The sequence below is a fragment of the Lycorma delicatula genome, chromosome 4 (genome assembly GCF_047948215.1).
Source record: "Lycorma delicatula isolate Av1 chromosome 4, ASM4794821v1, whole genome shotgun sequence".
Lineage (NCBI taxonomy): Eukaryota > Metazoa > Arthropoda > Insecta > Hemiptera > Fulgoridae > Lycorma > Lycorma delicatula.
This window is the reverse complement of record NC_134458.1, coordinates 163,941,620-163,969,329: the sequence shown is the minus strand read 5'-3', so window position 1 is coordinate 163,969,329 and position 27,710 is coordinate 163,941,620. Positions and strand designations below refer to the sequence as shown.

The following is a 27,710-nucleotide window of genomic DNA, read 5'->3' as shown; positions in this document are numbered from 1 at the left end:
CTGTAAAGAAGGAAATGAGAAACCATTTTTTCACTGCTTACTTTCCTTAGTAACAAGACTCTTAAACACGTTTAAACCATTTTCAGGAACGATTTAAAATTCTTGTCAGGTCGCCTAGGACTGTTATACAGTTTTGATCGAAATATATTATCTAACGCCCAAAAAGTTAGAAATTTTTTTTTTTTTATTCTGTGTAATTTAATTCTGAGAAGGCCGTTCGTTATACACAATGCACTTGTCTGAATACACGTCATTTTATCGATTTTGTATAAAAAGTGTTTTAATAATTAAAGCTTGTTTAACTGACAGTAGTTTACGACATAACGATTATCTGTAATGTCGGGTAGATTAGCTCATAATAAATATAAACACAATATTAGATAAATATCTAATATGTCACGTTATTTAAATGAAAATATTGAAGAAAAGATAAGTGAATTTTACCTTATACAAAGAAAAATAATATTTATTTTTCAATATAAAACTCATCATAGACTGTAATTTCCTACTTCTAGTTCCCTCGGGGGGCCTTCAACTACTTTCCTCCATCTCTTACCGTCGATAAACCACTCCTTCGCCCTATTGAAGTTATTCTCCATTCTTTCATCGCCCTTTTCATCTAATTTACTCTCGGTCTACCGTTTGATTTTCTACCCATATCTTCTTAATTTACGCTTATAAATATATCCTGAATAATACTGGACTTTTTTTTAGAGAGCTGCGGTAAAGCAAGAAAAAATATTTTAAACTTTTATGTATCGTGTGAAGCATCGATCGGTGTAGAAGACATCACGCACTCGCCTTGCATACGCTGAATAGAACTTATTTTCGCTTCGTCTCTGAATCGGGGGCGAGCGTTTTAAAAATTCTTAAAATCAAAAATATATTTATAGATGCGTATTTTCTATATAAGATATAAGCTTCCGGAAGATGCCGCTTGCATTTTTAACAGTCGTACTTTTTCACTTCATATTTTCTATCTCTAGTGAACAATTACTAGTAGAGGAAATATTTTACGTCTTTTAGTAGTAACGTATCGTGTTACCCCTCCCAAGACTTTACTGGCATTATACTGCACCATCACCTTCTTAGGGTTTACATAGAATCTTTCTTGCACTGTGATGTAAAGCAAAGGAACTAATAATCGACATTGGTGCGTCCATAATCGTTTCTTTATCTTACACGTATAGTCTACGAGCCCAAACATGAATGATAGCTTAAATAAATGTTTCATAACTAAAGTAGAATCAGAAGATGCAAAATACACATTAAAAAGTGGTGAAAAATTATGCTAAAAAAGCGTTTTTGTGAGTGAAATGTTAAATCTACTGTATAAGATTAAGCGGAAGCAGAATTAAATACTAGTTTATAAAGCTTGCTAATCGTTATTAATTAAAATTTTATCGTTTATCAGATGTAATCTTGCACGTTATTGTTTAATTTGCTTTATAGAAAAAGGATCTGTAATTGTTTCAACAAAAAAAAAAGTAATTTCTTATATATTAGCGGTATTTTACAAATTAATATAATTTAATACAAGACTTTACTACCTCGTGAAGAAGTATTCTGACTTGGGGTATCACATTATAAATGTGATACACATATAAAAATGAAAAAGGCTGTTCGGACAAATTTTTGCAGTATTTAGTAATGAATAGTTTATAGTTGCGATTACATAACAACCCGAAAACATTTAAATACTAGGCGACTTTTCAAACATCTACTTCTGTGATGGTAAAACTTTTTTTAAATAAAAATATATTAACTATATCATTCTTCTTTTTTTTATAGATAACAACATTGATGCCTTTTTTTAATGAAATATATATAAATACATTAAAATAATATCTTTGTTGTGTTATGAAAAATCATGAAAAAATATTTGATAAAAGATATTTAAATTGGTCATTTTTATTATTTTCTTGACTACAGTTCTATTTCTGCAACATCTTAGCTGTTAAGGGAAATAATAGCGAACTGTAAAAAATTTGGTATCGGGGTTTTTGCAAATGTCGACGTTTGAAGGCCCCCCCGAGTTCAACAAACAAAAAAAAAATTAGAAAAATTTCCGGAAGGTGTATGTATGTAAGTACGTCTACATTAATTCTTCGGAAATGGTTCAAACAAATTCTATATGCAGGTCATTATTGGTATTAAAATTTGGGAAAAATTCAGAAAGGGGCAGAGGTAGTTTTCGCCATTTTTAATTTTTGATCTTTGTGTAGTGGTCGAATAAAATTTACTTTTAGTATGATGAAAGTACTTAAGTTATTTAAATTCTAAATATTTAACTCAACCGTATTTAGATGTGGCGGGCATTTACCATTATTTCTGAACAGTTTTTCCTTCGTATCTCAAAAACCCGTGGACAAAAAAATTGAAATTTGGTACAGATATTTCAGCTTTGGCCTAAGCTTCGACCCCAGAGGACAAAGAAACAATGCGGTAGCCATATATATTTGATTTGTAAATTATAGTTTTTTAACCGAATCGAGCCAACTTATAGTTAGCAGAAATATAAATAAGCTTATTAATACTTAAACTTTTACGCCTCAAAAATAAGGGGTTGTATGAGACCCTTACTTAGTATTAATTTTTTTTTAAATTATTTTCTTGGCTACAGTTCTATTGCTGCAGCAGCTAGCTCTAAAGAGAAACTATAGCGATCGGTGAAAATCTGGTATCGGGTTTTTTTTGCAAATGTCGACGTTTCAAGACTCCCTAAGTTCAAAAAACAAAAATACTAGAAAAATTTCCAGAAGGTGTATGAACGTAAGTACATCTATAATTAATTCATATATTAAATAAATTCTGACCTCTAGTATAAATTTTTTTACCTTAATTTTAAAGATTAAAATACAACTGTATCTAGTATTAATGTAAACGACAAAGGATGTTTTAAGGAAAGAATTGCCATGGAATCCGACAAAAATTTGTAATTTTTTTTTAAATTTTTCTAATTTCTAATAATTCTTTTTATTTCAAAGTCGCGGTTGTTACTAAAAATGTAATGAGGTAGCTGTTGAGCAAAAGGAATCAATAAGGATCCAATTTTTTTAGCTAAAAATTTTTTTTTTTTTTTTAATTATACTTTTAATACCGAATAATCTTTAAGGTAAAAACCTCACTTGATCAATGGGCTCAGATCGAACCCAACTTTTTTTTATTGAAAATTTTGATATTTTTTGCAATCGAAAGCCAATACTGCGTAATGAAGCCGTTAATATTTAAAAAACATATGAAATATTTGAAATAAAAATCTATTAGTAGTAAAGCCGGGTTATGCATTGCCGAAATTTTTTTGATTTTAAAAATTCAATTTTAAGGATTTTCTGATATATTTTTATAGTTTTTACACTAAACAAAATCGATATATAATAAAAACGATTTTTTTTTTTTACTTTACGATTATTTCAGATGGTTTTTTTTTTGCTTGATGACGTGGTCAAATAAGCTTTAAGCTTGTTCGTGAGGTATGAAAATGGATTTTGAAGCGTATGAAAAATGCCATACCTGACCGGTATTTGAACTTAGGACCTCCTGATGAAAGGCCGGCCCATATGTAAGAAGCTACTGCTCCGCCACGGATATGTATTTAATTAGTATATTATATTCAAATGTATTTAATTAATTTGTTTATAACAATGAAATAATAATACATATACTCTTACTGCAATTTCATGGACATAAAATGTTTTTCACCGATTGCATAATGTTAATTTTTGGATACAATGATGTAATCTCTGTATTTTTATAAGTCTCCATATTTAAAGACACGGAAGGAGGCAGACTTAAAAATGAAAAATCTATATGAACAATCTCTGGAAAAATGATTTTTTTCTAGATTATAATATCTTATAACTATCCTGAAAATCTTGTAGCAATTTAGCAAATTTTTATCTCGGGTTTTACTCCTATAATTACGCACCAAAGACAAAAATTCCGGTAACCTTTCGGAAGTGTTTTAATCCACTTATTTTTTAATCGGATAAAAATTAAATGCAAATTTTTAATTATTTTTTTTTTTATAACTTTATTCATATTTTTAATTTCACTTTACCATTCTAGGCAAAAATAGTTATACTTACTAGAATAATCTGTTTTTTTTATTTAATAGGTTTTCCATTCTTTTTTTTTTGTATCATGTAGTTACTAAATAGTCGATATTAAAGAAATATAATAGAGTTTTGTTCGGTTTTACTTCTCACGCAAACTACTGGAATCTAATTCAAGTCTGACGTCATGTGGTTTAAACGATTACATAGAATCGTTTCTAAAATACCGGTTTATTAGTAGTTCATACTTATATTTAAGCTCACTATAAAACCTACGTAAGTTAATGCCATTCGCCGATTTATTTGTTAAATGTTAGGAGGAGTTTTTTTTTAATTTTCTTTTCTTTGCCGGCGTCCGTGGCACGAGTAATAGCGTCTCGGCCTTTCATCCGGAGATCCTGGGTTCGAATCCGGGTCAGGCATGGCATTTTTCATACGCTACATTTCTATATCCCACATACAAGCTTCCAGCTTATGTGGCGATATCATGAAGCAAAAAAAAAAATAATAATTCATTAAAAGCCAGTAAAATGTCAGAGGAGACCGAGCAAACAGTCACCGTGCACCGGCATGAAAATTCCCTTGAAAGAAAATAGTTATAAATTGCGATAGTGAAACGGATTAATTTTTATTTAATTTATAATTTTATACCGTAAAATTTAACAATAATTTCTTTATTACAAAATTTTAGATATAAAAGTAAGATTTCCTCGATTAATTTAGATGAAATCAAAATACGGTTTCACTACCTATATTTTCTTACTACAAAAACAGATTAAGAGTTAGCATAATACAAAAACATTCTTCCACTTCTGTCGTCTCGTGATTTAAAAAAAAAAAAAAACGGTCGATCATCCATAGAGTTAATGGCAACATAGGTTACAGTCGGTGGATACTTTTTATTTTGCGGGTCTTCACAAAAGAATGGTAGGGTTTTGAAGATGGATTAAATGAAAACAAAAATACTTACAGTTGAGGTTGTTTATTTATCGAATTTGTCTTCTCAAAATAATAAATTTCAATATGTGCACCGTTATTTGCTCGGCAAATGTCCAATCGATACTCAGTTTTTGCCCATACTCGAATTAACGTATCTTCTGTTATGGTTACAATTGCTTCGTTGATCCTATCCTTTAATTGACGTAACTCGAGTATTTTTTGCGAATAAACAATGTTTTTTTTTATATACTCCCACAAGAAAAAATCGCAAGGTGTTAGATCTGGACTCCTTGGAGGCTAGGGTAGAGTCCTTGCCGGCCTATCCATCAGTGTATAAATTTTCTGTTCAAAGCCTGGCTGACGAATGCATTAACGTGAGGTTGGTGGGCCATCTTGTTGGAAATGATTTCGTTGTATGTTTTCCAGTTTATCCAGTTGAGAAAAGCAGTAATTGTTTAACATATCAAGATAAACATGTCCATTAATAATTTTTTCAGCCAAGAAAAAAGACCCGGATTACACGATTTTTCATCGCAATACACCAAACATTAAGTTTAGGCGTATCGCGTCGTTTCTCTAAAATTTTATGTGGGTTTACAGATCCCCATATTCGTAAATTGTGTCTGTTAAAACATTCATTAATATGAAATGTAGCTTCATCCGTAAAAATTATATCGTCTAAAAATGATTCGTTGTCAATAATTTTGTAGAAAATTTCAACAGCGATATTGAAACGTTTTTCTCCATCATCAGGTTTCAATTCCTGCAGTAGCTGGATTTTATAAGCTTATAATTTCAGTCTTTTGTGGAAAACTGTGAATTGTTGTTTTCGGAATATCTAACTCGAGACTTCAACGAGAGATGGATTTGTTAGGACTTCTGATTGATTCGTTCATTAGATTGTGTAATTCGTTCAACAGCTTCGTGTAATACTCATGGTTTGCCAGTTTATTTTTCCGGAGAACAGATCCATTTTCTTCGAACTGTTTGAACCAACGTCGTAATGGTATATATTTTTCATGCAGTGGCTGTTTTCTATATTCACGTCAAAATGCACGTTGAACTAAACACACCTCAGCAACAGTATAAAAACTGATGTGGTGGTTTGAACTGCTGCTACACAACTTGTGGGTTGGAGGCTATCAGGGCTACCTATATAAGTTATCAAACTTTCCCTACTGCCTTGATTTGAATTACAGAAATCCCAACGTTATTTTATGAAGACCGTTATATCGGTAATTATTTTTTTTTCTACGTGTTTTACACCGTATCGCCTACGTAAACAATATTTTTATGATTAGTGCTGCGAACCGTGATCAGTAACAAAATTAGTAATATCAAACATAACATCAAAATAGATAACAATTACATAGTACAAGTAATAAATTAAAGTATAATTTAATTTGAAGTATAATAAATTATCACCGTATGCATGTAAAAAAGATTATATTGCTTTTGATTGAATTCTGTGTGACTGGTTACAATCTAGATAAAAAACACACCGCCATGATGCTGTAACCAGTATTTCCTACCCTACATACTTGTTATTACGTATTATTTCATATTAATTTTACATTTGTTTTAATAAGAAAAATATGTAAATGAAATGTTACGTGAAAAAATTCCACAATCTTAATAGGATTTAAACCCGAGACCAGTTAATTCATAAGTAAGCATGTTGTCCTCTATTAAGAGGCGTACAATGTTATTTTTTGACCGATAGTATTCTTCACATCTGTTAAAGCAGGAAAAGTAATAATAAATATTAACTACTCTTAAAGCGGTTAAAATTTATTTATTTATGAACAGTAAAGTTTTGTTTTATTACTATTAATCGAATAAAATGTACAAATAATAAAACCACATCGTAAAATAAATTTAATAACACAATTAAAACAAACAATAGGACGTATTTAACTTTGTAAAATCCGAGTCGTTTTATTTATAAATCGGCCGGTATTATTTCTCTACGTGTTTGGTGCCGATAATAGAAATAGCTAAAAAAAAAAAAAAATGTTATTTTATAGAGAACCCAGTAACTTAGAAATATCGCAAAGTCCTCGTTGGTTTTCTACTTCCTGTTTCTTAAATGAAAATCACATGTCGGCGTCTTAGAATCTGGAGTTTCCCGCTATTAAACTTTAAAGCTTGATTCTTTTTGTTCCAGAATACGACAAAATGCTGTAATAAAAAGGATTCGATAAGACCGGGTGATTGGGAATCGAACGTCGTACTACAGGCGTTTTAAAGCGGTGTTAGTTTTAAGACTAGTAAACAGTGATATATCACGAAAGGAAAAATAATTTTGTCGCAAAAATATTATTCTATTCGTTATCGAATATCTATCCTTTTGAAAAATAATCTAAGTCGTTTATCTCCTTTATTTCAGGGTTTATTTCCTTTATTTATACTCGCACAGGCTAGGTGGCTTGGCTCTATACGTTTGGTTCTGGTCGGAGGAAACGTCACGGTTTTGGAAATTCTTAATTAATAATAGTATTTAAGTTATATTCTCTTAATTATTTTTTTCAAATTATCGAAAATCCTGGAACGGCTGTTCAAATTCGTAATAATTATGAAACATAATACAGAATCTAGAGCGTTAACCGTTTGAATTTAGCGATTGAAAGAAACGCTGAATAATTTAAAGCCTAATTCGTAATATTGATTTTGTAGGTACCGTACAGCGTTTTGTTATGAATTTATAGTAGATAATTTTCAAATATTACAGATAATATTACCAATCTACTACTCCTGTGTGTAAATTTGTAGGTCGTTCCGGGCATTAATATTCTTATAAGTTCTTTATTGCTGGTGAACCAGTATTCGTTTTGTAATCTAAAAATTTTCTGATCGTAAAAGATAAGGAGAATTCGTGTTCAAAAATATTCTAAATTATATGTTTTATTTAAAACAAAAATCACTTCGTGCTGACTCGGTCGTTAAGTACAATGTTTTGAATACGTCATTAAGTTTAGTTAACGATATGGTTTTATCATTTGTATATTTTGTTCGATTAATAGTAATAAAACAAAACGTTACTGTTCGTAAATAAAAAATTTTAACTGCTTTAAGAGCAGTTAATATTTATTACTTTTCTTACTGTAACAGATGTGAAGAATGCTATCGGTCAAAAAATATCTCTGCCTGATTGTTGTAACTCTCAAAGTTTTAAGGTCTCATCTCACGAATTCAGTAATAATATAAATATGTTATTCATTATGAGTTATATTCTATTTTGCTACGTACGTCCGGAGCGATACGACCTACAACGATGGGAACTCGATGAGGAAGATTTTAAACATTAGAAAGATTAATTGTTTTAATTTTTGAAAAAAAAGTCATATCTCTAAAATGTTAAAATAAAAAAAAATTTTACTAGTATATGATTTTTTAGATATTTAAAAATAATAATACCATTGCAAGTTTTTTTGATACTCAAAAAGTTGAGTTTTTTTTAATCTATCGATTTAGTATTGTTTTTCTGTACGATTTGTTTTCAGGATAAGAATTACTTTTAACATTTATCACAGAAGTTGAGAATAAACTTTAACCTTTACACTTTAAAAGGTAACTTTATAGTTAAAACATTTAAAATTTGAGGCAGTTTTAGCAATATTTTTTGATACTCTTAATTTGCAGAATATCTTAATGTATGAAAATTTGATGTTTTACTCGTTTTCTAAGTTGGACTTATAATTTTTTCATTACGTAGAAAAATATGTAGGATGAGTAGTATAAAATGTATTTTAAACTTTATCCGTGAGAGAGGGTTACCGTTTTAAGATCTATGTAAATCTCTCGAAAGATAACAAAAGCATTTACGTGTGTTTTTATTAATTTTTATTCTTAAAAGAATTGAGAATCAAGCAAATTTTCCTCCTGAAATTATTTTTTTTAAATTTTAAACGAAAAAATCATATAAAATTATAGAGACGATTTTCGAATCATTAAAAAATATTTCGTACAAAAGTCGTTTAAATTTTATTTTAAAAAAATGTTATACCTCTCCACACCTTATAAAATCTTTTCATCCAAAAGAGAAAGTTAATGCTCCGTTAACGGCTTTTTGTGTGTTCTTGCAAATGTATTTTAAGCGAATAAATGCCGGTTAAAACCCAGTTTTAAACAAGTCAGAATATTTTTCAGGTACGATTAAAATAAATTAATATGGTTTTGAAAAATCGGTTCAGCAATTTTTACGAGATATCTATGTAAAATTATCTAAATGAGAGTAAATTTGATATAAGGACATGTGAGTGATTCATAATCAACGGCCAGCAAATCTGCTGAGGATAAATTGATGAAAATTTGTATACGCGTTTTTCTTAAGGTGTAAATAAATGCACACTAAGAAAGAATTTTTTAAAATTCTGTTGTTAAATGTTAAAATGAAGTAACGATAAAATTTACTATTTTTTTAAATTTCTTTGTGACTAATGAAGATATGAACTTGATTTTTGATGTGAGTAATCTTCATGTGAATCTAAGTACAATTTATAGGTTTATCGAAATTCGTCTTCGAAAGGAATGAAGAAAAGTAAAAATATTTTAAACAATGATTGCAAGTTTTCCCCATTTCCGACTACATTAAACGAGCTATTCACTAAATTTAGGCTTGCATACACTCATCAGATAAATCTAGAAACCAATTTAGGTTTTTTATTAATTTTGATTTTTTAAGAGGTGCGATATTGTACGGCGCGGTGGCTCAACAAACAATCACTGTTGCTGTATGCTTCTGCATACATTAACAGCAAACGACTGCCTGCACCTGCCTCCAATTGCTTGACTAAAAAACATAAAATTAAAAAAAATTGACCGCGTAGGGAAACGCTGTAATCATATAGCGCGAGCGAAGCCGCTATGAGAATGCTAGTTTTATACAAAACTAAAAATTATTTTGATTAATATCGTGATAAAAAATTCTTCAGTTTTGTACGGGCTACTATCATTTATCATACACGTAAGAAAAGTTCGATCTATATTTAGTTCTATTATCCAAACCGAGTCGCAAAAAGAAAAAAAGAAAATGTTATTGTTTATCAATTAATAATGCCACGGAAGATAAATTCGCTGTAATAGAATTTAAATAAAAAATGTTGCTTTTAGACTTTTTTTTTTGTTTGAATTCTTTTTTCTTTAAATAACTTTAAAAAGTTTATCACAATTTTTTTTTCATAAGTTTAAAATAATAGAAAGTAAGTAATAATAAATACACACAAAGCAAACAATTATTTTTACGTTATAAGATGATAATATTTTGAATAGGAAAAAAAATAAAAAATCCAAAATTTTAATTTTTAACATCTATTTATTGATTTAATTAAATACAGTAATGTGTTTTAAATTTTATTGTAATTAGTTAATTTTAAATTATTCTAATAAATACAATGTATTATTTCTAATTATTTAATAATTATACAATTGTTATTTTTTAATATATTAATTATTAAAGTATAGTATAATTTTAACAAAATTATTATATTTATTTTGATAAATATACGTAATGGGTAATGAATCCAGGTACAGAATTGTCTTTTGTGAGAAAAAAATGATAAATCGATGAATTAGTAAAAATGAATAAATCTAATGAAATGAATTTATAATTTCAGTTACGGTATTTCTATAATAATTAACAGTCTTTTTCATTTGTTTTTATTTAGATAATGTTTTACGGTTATAATATTTTTACGCGTGTTAAAAATATTTTAGGTAAATATCATGTAAAAATATTTGAGCGCGGTTTATTTAATTAAAAAAGAAATATGAACGTAGATGATTTTTTGTAAGTGCAAGCGAAGAAATTTTCATAAATATTTTACAAATATTTGTACAGCGCATTAGGCGTAAGAATCAGTAATTATTTATTTGTGCTTCTGTTTATACTCATTTTTGTTAAAGAAAATATCAAAATATAAAACTAATCGATAAAAAAAGCGATACATAAAATACAAACAAAAATATTAATGTTAGTCCATGGATAGTTAGTTAATTTAAAAGCTCGAAGTATTATTTTAGCCTATGCATATCAAAAAGATGAACGAGGAATAACTTCTTTTATTTTGTTTAATTAAGTAATTTATTTACGTATAAATTTTACGACGTTATAAAATCTTTTTTTTGTTGTAAGATTTATTCTGTCAGATATTTCTAACGAATTGTACGTTTAATTTGAAAAGTGTTAAAATTTCTATCTTTAAATTTTTTTATTCCAAGAATTCAGGTATTATTACTATTTATAGATGGATTTTTTTTTCTTAAGCAATTTAAATTAATGTTCTTCTTTATTATGTAAAATTTTAAATAGAAATTTAAACGATGCAAAAAAGAATATTTTCCTCGAAGTTATTTGTTATTTATTTTATTAGTAAGAAAATGTGTAATTAAGAAGTATAATAGAGCGAAAAAGCTGCATAGTGAGATAGCGAAGTATATAGTTTATGTATTACAAACGGCATAGAAAATATATGAAAAAAGAGAACTTTGAAATAAGAGAGCAAAAATAATTATACACATATACTTTAAAACTTATATACTACAAAAAGAAAAAAAAACAAATATACGAATAAATTAATAATAATATAAGTATAAATTAAAAATAAAAATAGGTTAAACGACGTATAAAATTTGAATAATATAATATAAAATTAATAATTACAAGATTCCAATAACGCCACAGGATACTCTGGTTCCAGCGTGACCAGTTGTCAGACTATCTGCGAATCCACCTCTTCCAAGGTCGTCTTGGTCAGAATGTACGACGACACCGCGTCCGATGATGCTGTTCTTACCGGACAAGGATATGACTTTGTCTGTTATTGCTATCTGAGCTATACCATTATCTTCTGCGTATATATTACCCAGGTCACCGACGTGTCTTATTTCATCGGTAGGTCCTCCGTGGTTTTTCTGAAAAAGAAGAAAGAAAAAAATATTTATAGACTATAAAAGTATTATTATACCGTTAAAGAATATAAATACTCGAATACGGTTTAATAAAATTAAATGAATAAGGTATTAATGGAGATAAAACGATGTAAAATTGTATTTATTGTGAAAATATAAAATAAATTTACGTTCCAATTTAAATTACAATAACATAGTACATTGAATTATATACTTCGTCGCCGAAAGCTACTTCTGCTCGTGGACATACGTTTTTATATTTATTACTTATTATCGTATCATTCAGATCAGCTAATGAATTTCCATAATTTATATTCAAAACGTATTAATTCATTAATATTTTAAAGTAAAATGAAATAAAAAGTAAACAAATTTTAATCGACTATCCTTATATTCGTTTTCACTTATCTTCTGTACGTGTAGATTTTTTATATTATCCTTTTTGTGTTTAATGAAATAACGTAGCAACTGAATTAAAGACCAGGAGGTTCTCTGTATCGGTTCCCCAAAATTCAACGACTAAATAAATTCGGGTAAAGCAAAACATTAATCACTATTTTTTAAGTCATCTGTCACCTGACCGGGTTAATGTTATTTTCTATTCGTTTCTGTTCTACTCTAATCGTTTAATAATAAAATATTTACATCTTTATTTGCTTTATAAATCTAATTTTTTCTTCCCGACATGTTTTTCCCTCCACCCGTTACAAGATTCTGCCGTCAATCCTTCTAAGATTTTCCTTAAAAATATAAAACTTTCATTTCTAACTTTATAAATCCGTCTAATTTTCAAAAGTTCTTTACACAAATTTTGCTGTTGTTATTGTAAACGACACGTTTCATAAAATTGATTTTAAGAATTTTTTTTTAATTCCTAAACCTTTCTTTGATTAATTAAATGTATTTTCTACACAAAACCTCGTCTTTTCTTTATGGAATTATTTTTAATAACTTTTTTACATCGTCCGTCTTTTGTAATTTTACCGCCTAAATACCCCTAAAACATTTTTCGATTTATAACGGTTATATTTAATACTAGATTATCTTTCTTTTTGTTATATTTTATTATTTTCTTTAAATACATCTTAATTATTTATATCAGAGAATATAAATAATATTTTTTTCGCTTACAGGTTTCGGCATCTTTTTTCAAGTTCAATTAAATGAACTCCTTAAAGATTATTGAAATAATAATTATTTTACTTTTTCTGGACTTTGAAATAATTTATTTGGCCAAATTTAACTTTTCTAAAAATTTGAGAAATGAAAAAAATTAGTAATAAGCGAGTCAGCGGCGATTTATAGTTTAAAAGCTCTCAGATTTTATACGTTACGAAAAGTTTTATCTAACCTAAACTGTTTTATGAAACCTAAACTTTAAAAAAAAATCGATACCTTTATCTGCGGCAGGGATTGTTCAAATTTTATAGTAGGAAACAAAATTTTAAGATAAAGTTTTTAAGCGTACGCTGTGAGCTGATAGAAATAGATGTCCGGGCGTGACAGATTTAGTTAGATTTAAGCTATTGCCTATAATCGATTCTGTTTTATTTCGATTATTTATTTTGTTTGTTAATTACAGAGGATAGAAATTATCTGGTTCGTTATATGTATAAGTAATTATAGGTAAATGGGTTACGTACGATGTATTATTTCCCACCTGAAGTATCTAATTTTCCTTCTTAACGCTTAATAAATTATTTAAAAATCGGGAGTTCTCTAAGGAAGCGGATAAACTCCTTAGCATTCTATTGTCTAGTTATTACTGCTTTTATAACGGTATACTTTGAAAATAATTTTAAAATGGTACTATCTCGTACATCTAAATTTATTTTTACAAGATGTTATCATCGTCATAGCTCTTTTAATAAAAAAAAAGAAAACTAAAATGACCTTCATAAAATTTCATTTCTAAGAGTCCGACAAATAAAATTGAATGCTGAAAGGTAAATAGAAAAAGAGATACGATGTATTTCAAAACGTCTACAATGGAACAATAGAATTAACTGCGAATTTTTTTCTTTCTATTCACGTCTTTTTTATTTTATTTCCAGCTGTAAGTGAAAAACGACCTATTGTAATTTTATATTCTTCTTAAGTATCCTTTTATTTTATTTTTGTATATTTTTTTTGCCCGGAAGGAATCCATAAGGTTTTTTTTTTAATTTAAGAGTACTGTGTGTCAGAAATATTTTTTATTCCAGTATCGTTTATTTTAAGTTCATTGAACTATGCAGATAATCTTATGTAGCTTAAACGTAAATACATATATATATATATGTGTGTGTGTGTGCTTACGCACACACAGTACACAAACAACGTGTGATTGATTGTAATTTTATTATCCTACATCACATTCATTATTATAATTACGTTTAAAAAATATATATAAATGATATGACAGTTTGTTGAAGTGAACAAACAATACGATGTTATTCGGAAAGTTCTCGGACCTACAAAGAAACACAAGATTTTTCACAACTATTTTTTAATTTTTCAACGCAGGTGTCACCTTGCAATTCGATACATTTAGACCGACTTTCCAAATTTTTAATACCCTTAGTACAGTGTAATATCCAACTCTGAAAAATAAGCGGCTTTCTTAGCTTTGATCGCATCATTTGAAGTGAATCTTCGTTATGCGAGCCATTTCTTCAGATCTGGGAAGAAGTAATCGCTGGGAGCCGAATCCGACGAACCGCAGAAAGTACTTCAAAGCCTAGGCCATGGAGTTTTGCAACAACCTAAGACTTGTGTGCAGGCGCATCTCGGGGTAAAAGAGCATTTTCTTTTTGGCCAGATGTAGCCCAAATCTTCTCCCCCGTGATGGTCTTCCCTTTATTCAGATAGCCCATGAGTTCCACAACAGAAAAATCCCAAAAAAAGTAACCGTGATATTTTCTGCAGATGGACCGTTTTCGATATCTTCGGTGAACGTTCATCTTCTTCCACCCACAGTTTGGTCCTAAGGGAAATACGAAGACAGTATTCTAAAACCGATTTAAGTGTTTCAATATTTTTCCTTACATTAATCGAGGATAAGAGGGGATTTCAGATTTGTTGAACCTAGTGGTTTAATAAAAAGCCCTGAAACTGAAGAATTTGATCACAAATTCTGATACTCCTAAGGTAAACGTTTTTTTCGTAATTCAAACATTTATTTATTTTATTTATCACGAAATAATACTGGTGGATGATAGGTACAGTGTCGTATGTCATTCGTGTAGAAGTAAGATTACACACCGTAAAGGAAATTTTCTAATAGTTTTAGCAGTTCCAAAGATTACCCTGGGACAACTACCTTACGTAGTTTTTAGTTTTTTGTTTTTGTTTATATATATTAGCATATTTAGATAAAAATATACGTTAACATAACAATAGATATGATTATACTACTGAAAAGAGAACTGTAGTAAAAATACGTATTATAAAGTAAAAATATCTGAACCTGTAGGAAAACACACTATAAAGGTAAATTATTATTTTTTTTAAATTCCTCAGATGTTTCCGCTTAAGGTCGTCACTGAGTAAGGGATCCTGAACTTTAATTTAGCCTTTCCATTGTTTTATTATTTAAATCCCGGATTATAAATCCTGTATGTATATACATAAAATTGATATATATATATCAATTTTTGTAGAAGTGATGATCAGATTAAAACTTATGTTATGTGTAATAATACAATTAAAAGACTTAACATACATTACTGAAATTTATAAAACAACAGTTCGGATAATAAAATTATTATAATTAATAAATTACAATATGCGTAAGCTGGTGCACGAGCTCACTGCAGTAGTATTTAGTTGGACCACCGGGTTGGTCTAGTGGTGAACGCGTCTTCCCAAATAAGCTGATTTGGAAGTCGAGAGTTCCAGCGTTCAAGTCCTAGTAAAGCCAGCTATTTTTACACGGATTTGAAAACTAGATCGTGGATACCGGTGTTCTTTGGTGGTTGGGTTTCAATTAACCACACATCTCAGGAATGGTCGAACTGAGAATGTGCAAAACTACACTTCATTTACACTCATACATATCATCCTCATTCATGCGCTGAAGTATTATCTAAACGGTAGTTACCGGAGGCTAAACAGGAAAAAGAAAGAAAGTAGTATTTAGTAAAAACATAGTACTGTATAATCCGATGAACCATGTAATCGTAATTTAAATCTGATTATGAATTCCATTTATGTTATTGAACAAAATATAAAAATTAATTTTTTTTTCATCTCTAGCAGAATGTTTTTAAACGAGATTTTATCGATTTTTTAACTTTTATATAACTAATGAATGATATTCTGTATAATATTTCTATTATTGTTATTATTTATGAATATTAATTTGGAAACAATCCAAATTGAAATGAATACAAAACCAACATATTGCATTATATTATTTCTTGCTGTTGTTTTATATATATACACACACACACATATATGCTATTTAGATCTATTTTCAAATTGGCTAACAAAGCAATTTGTAAAATTGATACCAGAGACCGGAGGAATAATCAGCGTAAAATGTTATACGTATATTAATCTATTCTATGCGTATTAATATTAGTTACTTATGATTGGTGGTTATAGTACGGGCTTCATAAATTTTCCCGTAAAATCTGTTTTGACTAGATAAAATCCGTGATTGTTAAGTTAGAACCTCTGTATTTCATGTTCAGTCGGTTAATTTAAAACGTTCATTGTAATATATAAGTTCGTTTTTTATGGTTCGTATAATTATTTTTAAGCAAAATATTTAAACAAAAAAAAATTAATTGATATGATTAAAATTAAAATAAAAAGTTTATACTTATGTACAAACTGTTATTTATTTTTGTTACGCTGCGACCGATGATAAGTATCGCTGAGAATAAATGATGACTATTCCCGGATTTAAAAAATTGTTCAATATATTTGAGATCTTGCAAATCCAAATATACCTAAATCACAGATTCAAAATTCTTTGTTCATTTTTTTTTTAATGAACATTTTAAAGAATTCATTACGGTATATCAATAAATATTTTTAATTTTCTAAGTATTTGGCACCGTTGGTATAAATTAAAGTTCCACTTACCAACAATTTTCAAATATATTTCCAAAGTACTTTCAGATTTGCTACTCCAACATCAGGGATTTGTTATAAGATGTTAATTCAAGTCATATGTATAATTATATTTAAATTAAAATTGTTTCGTTTATAATAGTCGGTCGTCAAGAAATATAAAATAATTTTTACGTCAATAAGACTAATGTCATGTCCGTCAGATGTTTAAAACTTTTATGAAATATAAATATAATAGTACCAACCTATTAATAATTAATTATTGTGTAACTTGTTTATATAGGATATCATTATCGAATTTGACTTGTTGGTTCATTCATTTATTATTATTCAAATACCCGTATATATGAAATTTTTCTAATATGCTGGTTTTATAATTATTAGTGTATTCTAATATTTTAATATATTTCTTAGGGTTATAATTACGAGTATGTCCAGTTTCTAAAATGTGTTTAGCGAAATTAGATTTTACTTTATTATTTTTAATTATGCAGTTAATATGTTCTTTAATTCTTATGGCGAATGAATGATTTGTCATTCCGATATAATTTAAGTCACAGTTTTCGCAATTAAGACTATACACTCTTTGTTTTTCTAAATTATAATTATTATCTTGATTTATTGTTATAGAAGGAGTCTTCATTATTTATGTATTTTATTATTATGGCGTATTCATTTATATTATTATACGTTAGCTTTATTTTGTTCTTTATGAATATTTTATTTTTTATTCTGGTGTATAATTTATGTCCTCCTCTATGAATCATGAGACCTTGCCGTTGGTGAGGGGGCTTGAGTGCTCAGGGATACAGAGTAGCTGGACCGAAGGTGCAACCATATCGGAGAGGTATCTGTTGAGAGCCAGACTAAGGAATGATTCCTGAAAGAGGGCAGCAGCTCTTTCAGTAGTTGTTAGGGGCGTAAGTCACAATGACTTAAACGGCCATATCAACATCACTCAGTCCTCTGAGTACTGCGCAGCTGAAAGCAATGGAAAACTACAGCTGTTTTTTTTTTCCAAGAAAATGTGGCTCTGCATTTTCAAAAGCAATAATGGAGGCGCCTTCCTTGGTAAAATATTCCGGAGGTAAAATAGTCCCCCGTTCGGATCTCCGGGTGGGGACTACTAAGGAAGGGGTCACCAGAAAAGTAAAAAATAACATTCTACGAGTCGGAGCGTGGAATGTTAGAAGCTTAAAAAAGGTTGGTAGGCTAGAGAATTTAAAAAGGGAAATGGATAGGGTAAACGTGGATATAGTAGGAATTAGTGAGGTTCGGTGGGAAGAGGAAGGCGACTTTTGGTCGAGTGACTTTAGAGTAATTAACTCAGCGTCAAATAATGGGCAGGCAGGAGTAGGTTTCGTGATGAACAAGAAAATAGGGAGGAGAGTGGAGTATTTCAAGACGCATAGCGATAGAGTCATTGTAATAAGGATAAATTCAAAACCTAAACCGACAACGATTGTTAACGTCTATATGCCTACAAGTGCCCATGATGATGATGAGGTAGAATGTGTATACGAAGAGATTGATGAAGCAATTAAACACGTAAAAGGAGATGAAAATTTAATAATAGTTGGAGATTGGAATGCAAGCATTGGAAAAGGCAAGGAAGAAAATATAGTGGGTGAATACGGGCTGGGCAAAAGGAATGAAAGAGGGGACCGACTTATAGAGTTTTGCACGAAGTATAATTTAGTAATTGCCAACACCCAATTTAAAAATCATAGTAGAAGAATATACACTTGGAAAAAGCCAGGCGATACTGCAAGGTATCAGATAGATTATATCATGATTAAGCAAAGATTTAGAAATCAACTCGTGGACTGCAAAACTTACCCTGGAGCAGACATTGATAGCGACCATAATTTGGTGATAATGAAATGTAGATTGGGGTTTAAAAACCTGAAGAAAAGGTGTCAGATGAATCGGTAGAATTTAGAGAAGCTTGAGGAAGAGGAGGTAAAGAGGAATTTTGTGGAGGACATCGCAAGAGGTCTGAGTAAAAAAGATAAGGTAGAAAATGTAGAAGAAGAATGGGAGAATGTTAAAAAGGAAATTATTAAATCAGCAGAAGCAAACTTAGGCGGAATAAAGAGAACCGGTAGAAAACCTTGGGTTTCAGACGATATATTGCAGCTGATGGATGAACGTAGAAAATATAAGAATGCTAGTGATGAAGAAAGTAAAAGGAACTATCGGCAATTAAGAAATGCTATAAACAGGAAGTGCAAACTGGCGAAAGAAGAGTGGATTAAAGAAAAGTGTTCAGAAGTGGAAAGAGAAATGAACATTGGTAAAATAGACGGAGCATACAGGAAAGTTAAGGAAAATTTTGGGGTACATAAATTAAAATCTAATAATGTGTTAAACAAAGATGGTACACCTATATATAATACGAAAGGTAAAGTCGATAGATGGGTGGAATATATTGAAGAGTTATACGGAGGAAATGAATTAGAAAATGGTTTTATAGAGGAAGAAGAGGAAGTTGAGGAGGATGAAATGGGAGAAACAATACTGAGATCTGAATTTAAGAGAGCATTAAAAGATTTAAATGGCAGAAAGGCTCCTGGAATAGACGGAATACCTGTAGAATTACTGCGCAGTGCAGGGGAGGAGGCGATTGATAGATTATACAAACTGGTGTGTAATATTTATGAAAAAGGGGAATTTCCGTCAGACTTCAAAAAAAGTGTTATAGTAATGATACCAAAGAAATCAGGGGCAGATAAATGTGAAGAATACAGAACAATTAGTTTAACTAGTCATGCATCAAAAATCTTAACTAGAATTCTATACAGAAGAATTGAGAGGAGAGTGGAGGAAGTGTTAGGAGAAGACCAATTTGGTTTCAGGAAAAGTATAGGGACAAGGGAAGCAATTTTAGGCCTCAGATTAATAGTAGAAGGAAGATTAAAGAAAAACAAACCAACATACTTGGCGTTTATAGACCTAGAAAAGGCATTCGATAACGTAGACTGGAATAAAATGTTCAGCATTTAAAAAAAATTAGGGTTCAAATACAGAGATAGAAGAACAATTGCTAACATGTACAGGAACCAAACAGCAACAGTAGCAATTGAAGAACATAAGAAAGAAGCCATAATAAGAAAGGGAGTCCGACAAGGATGTTCTCTATCTCCGTTACTTTTTAATCTTTACATGGAACTAGCAGTTAATGATGTTAAAGAACAATTTAGATTCGGAGTAACAGTACAAGGTGAAAAGATAAAGATGCTACGATTTGCTGATGATATAGTAATTCTAGCCGAGAGTAAAAAGGATTTAGAAGAAACAATGAACGGCATAGATGAAGTCCTACGCAAGAACTATCGCATGAAAATAAACAAGAACAAAACAAAAGTAATGAAATGTAGTAGAAATAACAAAGATGGACCACTGAATGTGAAAATAGGAGGAGAAAAGATTATGGAGTTAGAAGAATTTTGTTATTTGGGAAGTAGAATTACTAAAGATGGACGAAGCAGGAGCGATATAAAATTCCGAATAGCACAGGCGAAACGAGCCTTCAGTCAGAAATATAATTTGTTTACATAAAAAATTAACTTAAATGTCAGGAAAAGATTGTTGAAAGTATACGTTTGGAGCGTTGCTTTATATGGAAGTGAAACGTGGACGATTGGAGTACCGAGAAGAAAAGATTAGAAGCTTTTGAAATGTGGTGCTATAGGAGAATGTTAAAAATCAGATGGGTGGATAAAGTGACAAATGAAGAGGTGTTGCGGCAAATATATGAAGAAAGAAGCATTTGGAAAAATATAGCTAAAAGAAGGGACAGCCTTATAGGCCACATATTAAGGCATCCTGGAATCGTTGCTTTAATATTGAAGGGACAGGTAGAAGGAAAAAATTGTGTAGGTAGGCAACGTTTGGAATATGTAAACAAATTGTTAGGGATGTAGGATGTAGAGGGTATACTGAAATGAAACGACTAGCACTAGATAGGGAATCTTGGAGAGCTGCATCAAACCAGTCAAATGACTGAAGACAAAAAAAATGTATATATAATATATCTATAATTATACTATTCAGTGTACGTCGTTATAATTAGTTGAATAATAACCAAACATGTCATTATTGTATATTAATGTTCCTTAAGTCTTTAAGGGATTATGTTTATGTTTTAAATTTCCTTAGGTTACGTGAGCATCATTTGGTGGCCTATTAAATCATTATTGACATGTAATTTTTTTATCTCGTGTTCTGCCGGTTTAATGACTTTTTTTTCAAAAAGTCAATTTTTCCGTAATTTTTTAAGTCTTACACTTGATTTACAATATTGATATTTATATGTATATACTTTTTTGCATTTTAGTAAACCCTATATTAATGCTATTGAACCAACTTGATTGCGTACACTACTTTTGCGTGATAATTATTACAAAATGTTAATTTTGGAGACCGTATTGAGGTGAACCCAACGGCCGACCGCGGCCATTCGTGTATTTTTATAATCCTCTAACGATGCTTAATCCGAATCGGAAATCAAAATCAAAATTCGAGACAAAAAGAGTTCACACACATAATATTGAATTCAATAACGAACTGTTCGTTGGTTGAAAAGTTCGCATAAATACAACTTATGTATAAAGTATAAATCTTATACATAACAGCCCACCACCTTTCATTAATTATGTTAAGAGAAGGTATTAATAAGCACAACCTGAAGGAACGCACAGAAACAGAGCCTGAGCCTATCTCTACTACCGATGATTCTATTATGTTCTATTTGTATTATGAGTGTCCATCGGACTGTTAAGTCCGTAGCAGGGATATATACATCTTGTTCGATCGACTGTATGTTGATATGGAACTATTATACTTGGGAAATGTAAGTGGAATATTATAAAATATTTTATAAAAGCTGATTTTGATAAAACCATTTTGACATATAACAAATTTGGACCTTATATTTGTGTTTATGCTGTGTAAAGTATTTCTTACTTATTAATTTATATTTTCATGGGCTGTTTCTTAAATACGAGGCCGAATTTATACGTCCTCTTTTATCATCTCATTGACAATACCAAAGATTTATAGCATATTCGTGCGTTAGTAGTCATTGTACCTTCTACCGATCCTCATAGCTCTTTTTAACTGGTTTTTCCTCTCTCATTATTTAATCCCACAGTTATTTTCGTGTTCTGATTCGTTTAACCGTGTGCTGATCACGCATTTGTTGTTAATTTTCCTTTTTATTTCACATTTTTTCATTCTTTCTTCATATTTATTTAACCTTCCGCAATTCCTCCATACCAACGCCTCAGTTGCTGCTAGCTTTTTCCCTTTTTCTTATCATTCATGCTCCTATCAGTTCAGAAGAACGCTCCCTTCAAACGTATCATTTCACACGACGCTTTGTCAAGTCTAGCGCCATCTACATGGCGAGTGTTTCATTCTATGAAATGCTTCCCTAGCCGTTTTTACTCTGTTTTATTTTGTTTTCTCAAACTTCTATTTATACAATACTTTTAAATATACACACTGCTTTATTTGCTCAATTCTTTCCTGTTTTTTTTTTGCGTTGCGTAGACGCTCATTCATGGTTCAATTCAACTTAGGTATTATAAAACGTCGTTAAAAACATAGTATTACAGTGTTATCGGATATCTGAGAAAAAAATAAAGTAGACTACTAGAAAAAAACTAAGTTTCGATTCGATTGGTCGAAATTGAAAACAGATAAAAAGTTTCTTGCTTTCTTTAAAGAAGGGTGTACGCTACCTAATCCTCTTATAAGGATCGAAAGCTTTTCTTCACTTGATAACAACTCATTTAAAAAAAAAATAATTTTAAAAAAGCCGATCATGTTATTAGGCGGATAGGAAGAAGTTTTACAATTCCTATTTTTCGAGCGGATGGTGTCTCGACATCAGCGCGATATAATGTTCTTACGACTTACTTTAAGAGAACATTAAAAAGTTTAGAAGAATAAACAAACTTAGTATCTTCTGGGTCGGGGTAGTTTGATAGAATCATTAAAGTAGATTTTTATTCGTTCTATTTTCCAATTGTCATCCTCATTTTATAATTTTGTATTAAGCTTTTTACACAGTACATATGCGTAAAATATACATACTTTTGAGACACAGCGACTGTGCATATCTCCTTGGTGGGTCCCCTAGACACCCTTGTATAAAAATACTCCCCTCATATGAAAATATTTACGTCAGTATGTAGCTAATTGATTAGCACTGGGTTAAAGTAAATACACCGGCACATAATTTAATATTGCATTTTTATAGTCAAAATAAATATTTTTACAAATTCTGTTTCAAGGTTTTATAATTAATATACAGAGACAGGAGACTAATTTTTTCTCCTTCTATAACGAAAATATACAAGAAGAAATTATTTAGATAATATTATGTATATAAAAGCAAATTGCACCCGGCAACAATGTAATTATTTATTAGCATTTTTTTTTTCATTTACTATATTTGTAGAGTATCCATATTTAGTACTTTCACAAAGAGCTCTGCTTTAACAGAGCGTTGTTTTATAAAATTTAATTTGAAACATTATTATTATTCTTAATGTGTACGTTGCAATCTGTTCAACTAGTGAAAAATAAGCAACCCCCCCCCCCTTCCAGGCCCAGTTAAATTAGGATACGAATGTAAATGAAATATACAGTCTTGTACAGACTCAGACTTTCCATTCCTGAGATGTGTGGTTAATTAAACTCCAACCACCAACAGTGTGATAGTTAACATATCAAAACTACAGAGATGCACATTTACCGTCTGTCGATCGTATGATGAACTAATCGTTTTGCTGCTCTTAAAATGAGTACTATTTTTTATATCCAAATTTTAAATTATTATTTTTAATTATGAATAATTTAAATAAACTATATTATTTTGCAAAATAAATGTAATATACTCGTATTATTATAATGAATAGCATACAACAAAATAAATTAATATACTACTGAACATTAAAAAATCTACATATATAAAACTGTGAATGTCTAGTAAGTGAATGCTAAGGATGTATAAATTCATAATAGTATTCAGTTGTCTTATCTTATGAATATTTCTTGATAACTTACCGTATGTTATCTTACAACCCATTAGTTTTTATTTCTCCATAATGAGATAGCTTTTTTCTCTCATTCTTTAGATCATGAATGTATTGTTTTATTTTATTTGATTTCAATATCAATTTAAATAATTTTACATTCTGGTTCTATGTATGTTTTTTTCTTTTAAGTCTATTTTATTTAACTTAAATTTTCAATTATCATTTTTTATGTTTTTTACTTCCTTGTACAAAGTAAAGGACGTATTGTGATCGCGAAGAATCTCGGTTTTCAGATTTCAAGATTTCAACGGTAGTATCCATTTTGACCATCCCTGAATTAATGTTGACTATTTTCGGCGTGACGACTGTACGTACTTATGTACGTGTATGTATCTCGCATAACTAAAAAACTATTAGTCGTAGAATGTTGAAATTTTGGATTTAGGAGTGTTGTAACATCTAGTTGTGTACTTCCTATTTCATTGCACTCGACTGAAACAAAAGTGTCCAAAAAAGGCCCAAAATCCAAAAAAAAATTAGATTTTGAACTTTTTCTTAACTGTAATAATCAGCTTTCACTGAGAGTTTTTCAACGATATATCATGGTACTTAATTTCATTGGTTCCAGAGTTATAACCAAATATAATTTTTATTAATGAAATATTTGGATCGTACAAGGGGAAAGCACATCGGTTCGAATCCGACTTCATTTTCTTTTTTTTAACTCTTTTTTTTATTTAAATATACTGATTTATTAATAATTATTAATCTCTGATTGTAAACAAATTTTTTAACTATTTCTTTTTTATTCATTTAAATATATTGATTTATTAATAATTATTAATTTCTGATTGTAAAAAAATGTGTATATGTAATTTAATAGGTGTACAAGGAAGTCATGTGGTGTCCACATCAATTTTTTTTTTATGTATCATGTTACAAATCATATATTTTTAATTAGTTATTTAAAATAAAAATATATAGTTCTTTTTAATAATCATTCTGTTATTATGATATGAACTCGCGGCTAGTGCTCAAGGTTTCTTTTACTAGCCGCATCAAGAATAAATATGTTGAATAAAATTGTAATTGTATATAAAAAAATGTGCAGTGGGACGCCATTTTCGGGATGTCCAATTATCTGAACTGCTTACACCCCACTAGGCAGTTTAAAAAAAATTAATACATAATTTAAAAAATCGAATATGCTATTCAAGTAAAGCTTTGCTTCAACAAGAAATGTATTTTTATCGATCTTTGTTTTTGATGATTTTTTTTAAACTTGAATTTTTGAACTTCGTATAGCACAAAAGATAATTTAAGATAAGTAATTTAAATTTAGTTTGATATTAAGATAATTATTTTAGGTCTGTTTTAAACTAATTATAAAATTAATTTCTGAAAACATTGATGGAAACAAATTAATCGATCAAACATGAACCATTATGTAATGACTTCCAATCAGGGACGTCACACGAAAAAGCTCTTAAATGTTTTTTATGCTGTGGACTGGTTGCGCGGCAAAAATATTTTACCCTGATTCTTTGTGTAAAACCATTATGATCTTACAGCTAATAAACCAAGATTAAATCGACATTAATGCGAATACAGATTACAGATTGTTTAAAGAAGAGTTAATACTTTCAAATGTATGTTTTGATTATTGACGGTCATTAGGCTTTATTCTGTTAAAGGTACTGTAATTTTCTCGATTTTTTGTAATTTTTAGGAATAACAAATATATTTTACAACACCCAGTAACTTGACTGAATTTCTCCTCAATAACGTTTTTGCACGTTTTTGTTCTTATAACTTTTGTAAATGAAATTTTTTATAAAATAAGTAGTAAATTTTAATTCTTTCAAGTAATTTTTGTAAATTCAGATTCTTTTATTAGCAGATTTCTATTTATTGGATATTTGTAACATTTTATTGTAATTGCTTTTTATTACACTGTATCCTACGTATGTCCTGAGTACACTTCAGTATCACTGAAATACATTTCTTTTTTTATATTCTGTCTTTTTATTAAGTTTGAAACCCGTTAAACATTAGAATATGTGCAATACATATGATGTACTTAATTAAAATTTTCCAAATAGCCGGATTCGGCCGTGCAAAGGTCAATGCGGATAATCGGCGTTCACTGTAAACAAATAAGAGACAAATTTATTGCCGTATAATTATGATTAATTATTTAACTTCATCGCTGAGAGATGTATTCATTTTAAGACACCTGAAAATTTCATACCGGAGAGTTTAACAACATCGATTTCAGCTTGTTAAGTTATATTAAATTCAGCTTATATTTTATTCTTTAAATTGTTTAATAGTATTAAATAAACCTGCCGGATGAACGTTGGAGTTAAGAGTTACACTACTTACATAATATCAGAGGTCTGTTTTTCGCAGTGAGACGGCGTAGTTTTTTGTTTTTTTTTTTTAATATAATTATTGAAGAATTTTAATGCACGGTGTAATATTTATTGTGTTGATCTTACCTTATAATCATAATAATAAGTACATTTGATGTGTAATGTTGAAATTTATATTACTTCTTTATTGAAAATGTATGCGAATAACGAGATAGAGAGAGGGAGAAAGAGTGAGAAGGATACATCTTTAAATGTCCTTGCTTGTCCGTAACTAAATTACTAGTTATTTTCTGTAATTTTCCTCTTGTATTTGTATTTACATTAATGTCTTTTTATAGAGATAACAAAAATTGAATTTTATGTTTTATAAATTATTCTTGTATATATTCTATCTTTAAAGTACGCATTAAATATTTAATTATACAATCACAATACGGTTTTAACAAAGTGTTTACTACTTAAAATTAAAATAAACAATAATATGGTATTACAGTGTTTATTTAATACCGTAATAAAAAGGTGTGTCACTTTACAGTCACGTTGAATTTGTCTTATTACAATATGAATTTAGCATAGAGTAAATGAAAAGTATAATTTAGATTTGTTATTTCATAATTACGTGAACATATTATATAGGTAACAACAAATCGTATTACGGTGTAGGTCGTTCGTCCTGTACGGGAAGGTTCGTTTTCTAGTGAAAGTAAACATATGTGTAAATAAATAAACCGACCTAGACCCACAAACATAAACGTATAGTGTGACCATGTATGCCCTCGATTTCAGGGTCAACAACCTTTATTACGTTATAGTATTAGGCTGTAATAAATTATTCCGTAAAGTTTTCAATTTTAAACCGCTTTTATTTTTACCGGCGTATACCGATCGTTATTTTAACTCTATTTACGTAATCATAACTGAAGATTAATTTTATTTTATATATTCCCGTAAGGGATGTATTAAATTATCATTAAATTCAAATCTGCTTACATAATTCAGCGATTCAAAATAAAATCAATTGCGTTTTCATACATTAAGACATCTTCACTACCGTGTAAATAATTTTTTTATTAAAATCGATAAAATTGTAACCTATTCATTAGTAGATACGAATACAACTTCATTTTCAGAAATAATTTTGAATTTCGCAATCGATATCGGTGTAGATATTATTGTTACAAGGTTGTTTAAATATAACTCGTTCCGTTAGTTCCTCTAGAATGAAGCAAATTTTCATTAACGTTACCTTAAATCATTCTTCCACGTTACGAAGTTTTTCTTTTAAGTAAGGTTCTTTAGTTAAGAGAAAAAAAAAACTGAAT

At 29.5% G+C, this 27,710-nt stretch overlaps 1 protein-coding gene across 1 annotated transcript in view; it reads right to left on the bottom strand.

Moving 5' to 3' along the window:
* Positions 1–27,710, bottom strand: part of LOC142324047 (superoxide dismutase [Cu-Zn]-like) — a 267,530-nt gene that overhangs the window by 37,240 nt on the left and 202,580 nt on the right. The window contains exon 4 of the mRNA XM_075364645.1: positions 11,656–11,906. Within this exon, the coding sequence (XP_075220760.1) occupies positions 11,656–11,906 (251 nt within the window). The remainder of the gene's footprint in view (positions 1–11,655; positions 11,907–27,710) is intronic.